The 7,894-nt window shown below is 46.7% G+C and overlaps 2 protein-coding genes across 2 annotated transcripts in view; both read left to right on the top strand.

The window, feature by feature from the left end:
* The window catches only part of LOC129856040 (annexin A5-like), a 128,508-nt gene that overhangs the window by 19,328 nt on the left and 101,286 nt on the right, over nucleotides 1-7,894 (top strand). The window lies entirely within an intron of this gene.
* The window catches only part of LOC129856038 (annexin A5-like), a 34,043-nt gene that overhangs the window by 19,329 nt on the left and 6,820 nt on the right, over nucleotides 1-7,894 (top strand). Inside the window, exons 5-7 of the mRNA XM_055924173.1 lie at nucleotides 4,812-4,925; nucleotides 5,009-5,099; nucleotides 6,713-6,792. Of these exons, the coding sequence (XP_055780148.1) occupies nucleotides 4,812-4,925; nucleotides 5,009-5,099; nucleotides 6,713-6,792 (285 nt within the window). The remainder of the gene's footprint in view (nucleotides 1-4,811; nucleotides 4,926-5,008; nucleotides 5,100-6,712; nucleotides 6,793-7,894) is intronic.

Below are 7,894 nucleotides of genomic sequence, written 5' to 3'. Positions count from 1 at the left end.
GTTTTATCTGAATGGGGTTGTAGACTACAAGGAACAACCAACAGGAGGCTGTTTTATCTGAATGGGGTTGTAGACTACAAGGAACAACCAACAGGGAGGCTGTTTTATCTGAATGGGGTTGTAGACTACAAGGAACAACCAACAGGGAGGCTGTTTTATCTGAATGGGGTTGTAGACTACAAGGAACAACCAACAGGGAGGCTGTTTTATCTGAATGGGGTTGTAGACTACAAGGAACAACCAACAGGAGGCTGTTTTATCTGAATGGGGTTGTAGACTACAAGGAACAACCAACAGGAGGCTGTTTTATCTGAATGGGGTTGTAGACTACAAGGAACAACCAACAGGGAGGCTGTTTTATCTGAATGGGGTTGTAGACTACAAGGAACAACCAACAGGGAGGCTGTTTTATCTGAATGGGGTTGTAGACTACAAGGAACAACCAACAGGGAGGCTGTTTTATCTGAATGGGGTTGTAGACTACAAGGAACAACCAACAGGGAGGCTGTTTTATCTGAATGGGGTTGTAGACTACAAGGAACAACCAACAGGAGGCTGTTTTATCTGAATGGGGTTGTAGACTACAAGGAACAACCAACAGGAGGCTGTTTTATCTGAATGGGGTTGTAGACTACAAGGAACAACCAACAGGAGGCTGTTTTATCTGAATGGGGTTGTAGACTACAAGGAACAACCAACAGGAGGCTGTTTTATCTGAATGGGGTTGTAGACTACAAGGAACAACCAACAGGGAGGCTGTTTTATCTGAATGGGGTTGTAGACTACAAGGAACAACCAACAGGAGGCTGTTTTATCTGAATGGGGTTGTAGACTACAAGGAACAACCAACAGGGAGGCTGTTTTATCTGAATGGGGTTGTAGACTACAAGGAACAACCAACAGGAGGCTGTTTTATCTGAATGGGGTTGTAGACTACAAGGAACAACCAACAGGAGGCTGTTTTATCTGAATGGGGTTGTAGACTACAAGGAACAACCAACAGGAGGCTGTTTTATCTGAATGGGGTTGTAGACTACAAGGAACAACCAACAGGGAGGCTGTTTTATCTGAATGGGGTTGTAGACTACAAGGAACAACCAACAGGAGGCTGTTTTATCTGAATGGGGTTGTAGACTACAAGGAACAACCAACAGGGAGGCTGTTTTATCTGAATGGGGTTGTAGACTACAAGGAACAACCAACAGGGAGGCTGTTTTATCTGAATGGGGTTGTAGACTACAAGGAACAACCAACAGGGAGGCTGTTTTATCTGAATGGGGTTGTAGACTACAAGGAACAACCAACAGGAGGCTGTTTTATCTGAATGGGGTTGTAGACTACAAGGAACAACCAACAGGGAGGCTGTTTTATCTGAATGGGGTTGTAGACTACAAGGAACAACCAACAGGAGGCTGTTTTATCTGAATGGGGTTGTAGACTACAAGGAACAACCAACAGGGAGGCTGTTTTATCTGAATGGGGTTGTAGACTACAAGGAACAACCAACAGGGAGGCTGTTTTATCTGAATGGGGTTGTAGACTACAAGGAACAACCAACAGGAGGCTGTTTTATCTGAATGGGGTTGTAGACTACAAGGAACAACCAACAGGAGGCTGTTTTATCTGAATGGGGTTGTAGACTACAAGGAACAACCAACAGGGAGGCTGTTTTATCTGAATGGGGTTGTAGACTACAAGGAACAACCAACAGGGAGGCTGTTTTATCTGAATGGGGTTGTAGACTACAAGGAACAACCAACAGGAGGCTGTTTTATCTGAATGGGGTTGTAGACTACAAGGAACAACCAACAGGGAGGCTGTTTTATCTGAATGGGGTTGTAGACTACAAGGAACAACCAACAGGAGGCTGTTTTATCTGAATGGGGTTGTAGACTACAAGGAACAACCAACAGGGAGGCTGTTTTATCTGAATGGGGTTGTAGACTACAAGGAACAACCAACAGGAGGCTGTTTTATCTGAATGGGGTTGTAGACTACAAGGAACAACCAACAGGAGGCTGTTTTATCTGAATGGGGTTGTAGACTACAAGGAACAACCAACAGGAGGCTGTTTTATCTGAATGGGGTTGTAGACTACAAGGAACAACCAACAGGGAGGCTGTTTTATCTGAATGGGGTTGTAGACTACAAGGAACAACCAACAGGAGGCTGTTTTATCTGAATGGGGTTGTAGACTACAAGGAACAACCAACAGGGAGGCTGTTTTATCTGAATGGGGTTGTAGACTACAAGGAACAACCAACAGGAGGCTGTTTTATCTGAATGGGGTTGTAGACTACAAGGAACAACCAACAGGAGGCTGTTTTATCTGAATGGGGTTGTAGACTACAAGGAACAACCAACAGGGAGGCTGTTTTATCTGAATGGGGTTGTAGACTACAAGGAACAACCAACAGGAGGCTGTTTTATCTGAATGGGGTTGTAGACTACAAGGAACAACCAACAGGAGGCTGTTTTATCTGAATGGGGTTGTAGACTACAAGGAACAACCAACAGGAGGCTGTTTTATCTGAATGGGGTTGTAGACTACAAGGAACAACCAACAGGGAGGCTGTTTTATCTGAATGGGGTTGTAGACTACAAGGAACAACCAACAGGAGGCTGTTTTATCTGAATGGGGTTGTAGACTACAAGGAACAACCAACAGGAGGCTGTTTTATCTGAATGGGGTTGTAGACTACAAGGAACAACCAACAGGGAGGCTGTTTTATCTGAATGGGGTTGTAGACTACAAGGAACAACCAACAGGAGGCTGTTTTATCTGAATGGGGTTGTAGACTACAAGGAACAACCAACAGGAGGCTGTTTTATCTGAATGGGGTTGTAGACTACAAGGAACAACCAACAGGAGGCTGTTTTATCTGAATGGGGTTGTAGACTACAAGGAACAACCAACAGGAGGCTGTTTTATCTGAATGGGGTTGTAGACTACAAGGAACAACCAACAGGAGGCTGTTTTATCTGAATGGGGTTGTAGACTACAAGGAACAACCAACAGGAGGCTGTTTTATCTGAATGGGGTTGTAGACTACAAGGAACAACCAACAGGAGGCTGTTTTATCTGAATGGGGTTGTAGACTACAAGGAACAACCAACAGGAGGCTGTTTTATCTGAATGGGGTTGTAGACTACAAGGAACAACCAACAGGAGGCTGTTTTATCTGAATGGGGTTGTAGACTACAAGGAACAACCAACAGGAGGCTGTTTTATCTGAATGGGGTTGTAGACTACAAGGAACAACCAACAGGAGGCTGTTTTATCTGAATGGGGTTGTAGACTACAAGGAACAACCAACAGGAGGCTGTTTTATCTGAATGGGGTTGTAGACTACAAGGAACAACCAACAGGAGGCTGTTTTATCTGAATGGGGTTGTAGACTACAAGGAACAACCAACAGGAGGCTGTTTTATCTGAATGGGGTTGTAGACTACAAGGAACAACCAACAGGAGGCTGTTTTATCTGAATGGGGTTGTAGACTACAAGGAACAACCAACAGGAGGCTGTTTTATCTGAATGGGGTTGTAGACTACAAGGAACAACCAACAGGAGGCTGTTTTATCTGAATGGGGTTGTAGACTACAAGGAACAACCAACAGGAGGCTGTTTTATCTGAATGGGGTTGTAGACTACAAGGAACAACCAACAGGAGGCTGTTTTATCTGAATGGGGTTGTAGACTACAAGGAACAACCAACAGGAGGCTGTTTTATCTGAATGGGGTTGTAGACTACAAGGAACAACCAACAGGAGGCTGTTTTATCTGAATGGGGTTGTAGACTACAAGGAACAACCAACAGGGAGGCTGTTTTATCTGAATGGGGTTGTAGACTACAAGGAACAACCAACAGGGAGGCTGTTTTATCTGAATGGGGTTGTAGACTACAAGGAACAACCAACAGGAGGCTGTTTTATCTGAATGGGGTTGTAGACTACAAGGAACAACCAACAGGAGGCTGTTTTATCTGAATGGGGTTGTAGACTACAAGGAACAACCAACAGGAGGCTGTTTTATCTGAATGGGGTTGTAGACTACAAGGAACAACCAACAGGAGGCTGTTTTATCTGAATGGGGTTGTAGACTACAAGGAACAACCAACAGGAGGCTGTTTTATCTGAATGGGGTTGTAGACTACAAGGAACAACCAACAGGAGGCTGTTTTATCTGAATGGGGTTGTAGACTACAAGGAACAACCAACAGGGAGGCTGTTTAATCTGAATGGGGTTGTAGACTACAAGGAACAACCAACAGGAGGCTGTTTAATCTGAATGGGGTTGTAGACTACAAGGAACAACCAACAGGAGGCTGTTTTATCTGAATGGGGTTGTAGACTACAAGGAACAACCAACAGAGAGGCTGTTTTATCTGATAATCTACAACCACGTCACACCATCACAACACAAACCTCTCTCCCTCCCTCCTCCCCTCTCTCTCTCTCTATCCCTCCCTTCTCTCTATCCCTCCCTCCCTCCCTCCCTCCCTCCCTCTCTCTCTCTCTCTCTCTCTCATCTCTCTCTCCTCTCTCTCTCCTCTCTCTCTCTCTCTCTCTCTCTCTCTCTCTCTCTCTCTCTCTCTCTCTCTCTCTCTCTCTCTCTCTCTCTCTCTCTCTCTCCTCTCTCTCTCTCTCTCTCTCTCTCTCTCTCTCTCTCTCTCTCTCTCTCTCTCTCTCTCTCTCTCTCTCTCTCTCTCTCTCTCTCTCTCTCTCTCTCTCTCTCTCTCTCTCCTCTCTCTCTCTCTCCTCTCTCTCTCTCTCTCTCTCTCTCTCTCTCCCTCCCTCCTCCTCTCTCTAGGACCTGGTAGGTGATCTGCAGGGTGAACTGGGTGGAAAGTTTGAGACTCTGGTGGTGGCTCTGATGACTCCGCCCATCCTCTACGATGTGACATCACTACGGAACGCCATCAAGGTATTTGACTCAGGACTAGTGATGTCATATCCTGTGAGTGACGGTGTGATGTCATAGTGACTGTGTGTGATGTCACGGTGTAGGGGGCGGGGACCGATGAGAAGGTACTGATTGAGATCCTGTCGTCTAGAACGGCCCAGCAGATTAAGGACATCACTGCTGCCTATCGCCAGGGTAACACACAGACACACTGCTGCCTATCGCCAGGGTAACACACAGACACACTGCTGCCTATCGCCAGGGTAACACACAGATACACTGCTGCCTATCGCCAGGGTAACTAGAACGGCCCAGCAGATTAAGGACATCACTGCTGCCTATCGCCAGGGTAACACACACACACACTGCTGCCTATCGCCTGGGTAACTAGAACGGCCCAGCAGATTAAGGACATCACTGCTGCCTATCGCCAGGGTAACACACACACACACTGCTGCCTATCGCCTGGGTAACACGCAGACACACTGCTGCCTATCGCCAGGGTAACACACAGATACACTGCTGCCTATTGCCATGGTAACACACAGACACACTGCTGCCTATCGCCAGGGTAACACACAGACACACTGCTGCCTACCGCCAGGGTAACACACAGACACACTGCTGCCTATCGCCAGGGTAACACACAGATACACAGACACACTGCTGCCTATCGCCAGGGTAACACACAGATACACTGCTGCCTATTGCCATGGTAACACACAGACACACTGCTGCCTATCGCCAGGGTAACACACAGACACACTTCTGCCTACTGCCATGGTAACACACAGATACACAGACACACTGCTGCCTATCGCCAGGGTAACACACAGATACACTGCTGCCTATTGCCATGGTAACACACAGACACACTGCTGCCTATCGCCAGGGTAACACACAGACACACTGCTGCCTATCGCCAGGGTAACACACAGACACACTGCTGCCTATCGCCAGGGTAACACACAGATACACTGCTGCCTATCGCCAGGGTAACACACAGATACACGGCTGCCTATCGCCAGGGTAACACACAGACACACTGCTGCCTATCGCCAGGGTAACACACAGATATACTGCTGCCTATCACCAGGGTAACACACAGATACACTGCTGCCTACTGCCATGGTAACACACAGACACACTGCTGCCTACTGCCATGGTAACACACAGACACACTGCTGCCTATCGCCAGGGTAACACACAGATACAGACATCACTGCTGCCTATCGCCAGGGTAACACACAGATACAAACACACACAGACAGACGCACTTACTCATTGATTGTGTGTGTGTTTGTATCTGTGTGTTACCTGCCATGGTAACACACAGACACACTGCTGCCTATCACCAGGGTAACACACAGACACACTGCTGCCTATCGCCAGGGTAACACACAGACACACTGCTGCCTATCGCCAGGGTAACACACAGACACACTGCTGCCTATCGCCAGGGTAACACACAGACACACTGCTGCCTATCGCCAGGGTAACACACAGACACACAGACACACTGCTGCCTATCGCCAGGGTAACACACAGACACACTGCTGCCTATCGCCAGGGTAACACACAGATACACTGCTGCCTATCGCCATGGTAAAACACAGACACACTGCTGCCTATCACCAGGGTAACACACAGATACAAACACACACACATAGACAGACAGACACATATAGACAGACAGACAGACAGGCAGACAGACAGACAGACAGACAGACAGACAGACAGACAGACAGACAGACAGACAGACAGACAGACACACTGACTCCCAGACTCCCTGACTGTGTGTGTTCCAGAGTATGATGCAGACCTGGAGGAGGATGTAACAGGAGACACGTCAGGTCACTTCAGGAGACTGCTGGTCATCCTGCTACAGGTGAGGGGTCAGAGGTCAGGGCCTAGGGGTCAGGGGAACATAGATCTGGTATATATAGATGTGTGGGATATAGATCTGGTACCAGTCAAAAGTTTGGACACACCTACTCATTCCATGTTTTTTTTTTTTTTATTTTTTTTTTTTACTATTTTCTAAATTGTAGGATAATAGTGAAGACATCAAAACTATGAAATAACACATATGGAATCATATAGTAACAAGAAAAGTGTTAAACAAATCAATATATTTGAGATTCTTCAAAGTAGCCACCCTTTGTCTTGATGACAGCTTTGCACACTCTTGGCATTCTCTCAACTAGCTTCACCTGGAATGGTTTTCCAACAGTCTTGAAGGAGTTCCCACATATGCTGAGCACTTGTTGGCTGCTTTTCCTTCACTCTGTGGTCCAATTCATCCCAAACCATCTCAATTGGGTTGAGGTCAGGTGATTGTGGAGGCCAGGTCATCTGATGCAGCACTCCATCACTCTTCTTCTTGGTCAAATATCCCTTACACAGCCTGGAGGTGTGTTGGGTCATTGTCCTGTTGAAAAACAAATGATAGTCCCACTAAGCCCAAACCAGATGGGATGGTGTATCGCTGCAGAATGCTGTGGTAGCCATGCTGGTTAAGTGTGCCTTGAATTCTAAATAAATCACTGAGAGTGTCACCAGCACAGAACCCCCACACCATCACACCTCCTCCTCCATGCTTCACGATGGGAACCACACCTGCGGAGATCATCCGTTCACCTACTCTGCGTCTCACAAAGACATGGCGGTTGGAACCAAAAATCTCAAAGTTGGACTCCTCAGACCAAAGGACAGATTTCCACCGGTCTAATGTTCATTGCTCGTGTTTCTTGGCCCAATCAAGTATCTTATTATTATTGGTGTCCTTTAGTAGTGGTTTGTTTGCAGCAATTCAACCATGAAGGCCTGATTCACACAGTCTCCTCTGAACAGTTGATGTTGAGATGTGTCTGTTACTTGAACTCTGTGAAGCATTTATTTGGGCTGCAATCTGAGGCTGGTAACTAATGAACTTATCCTCTGCAGCAGAGGTAACTCTGGGTCTTCCTTTCCTGTGGCAGTCCTCATGA

This window comes from Salvelinus fontinalis, chromosome 5 (assembly GCF_029448725.1).
Source record: "Salvelinus fontinalis isolate EN_2023a chromosome 5, ASM2944872v1, whole genome shotgun sequence".
NCBI lineage: Eukaryota > Metazoa > Chordata > Actinopteri > Salmoniformes > Salmonidae > Salvelinus > Salvelinus fontinalis.
Note: the sequence above shows the minus strand (reverse complement) of the source record. Positions and strands in the feature narration are given on the sequence as shown.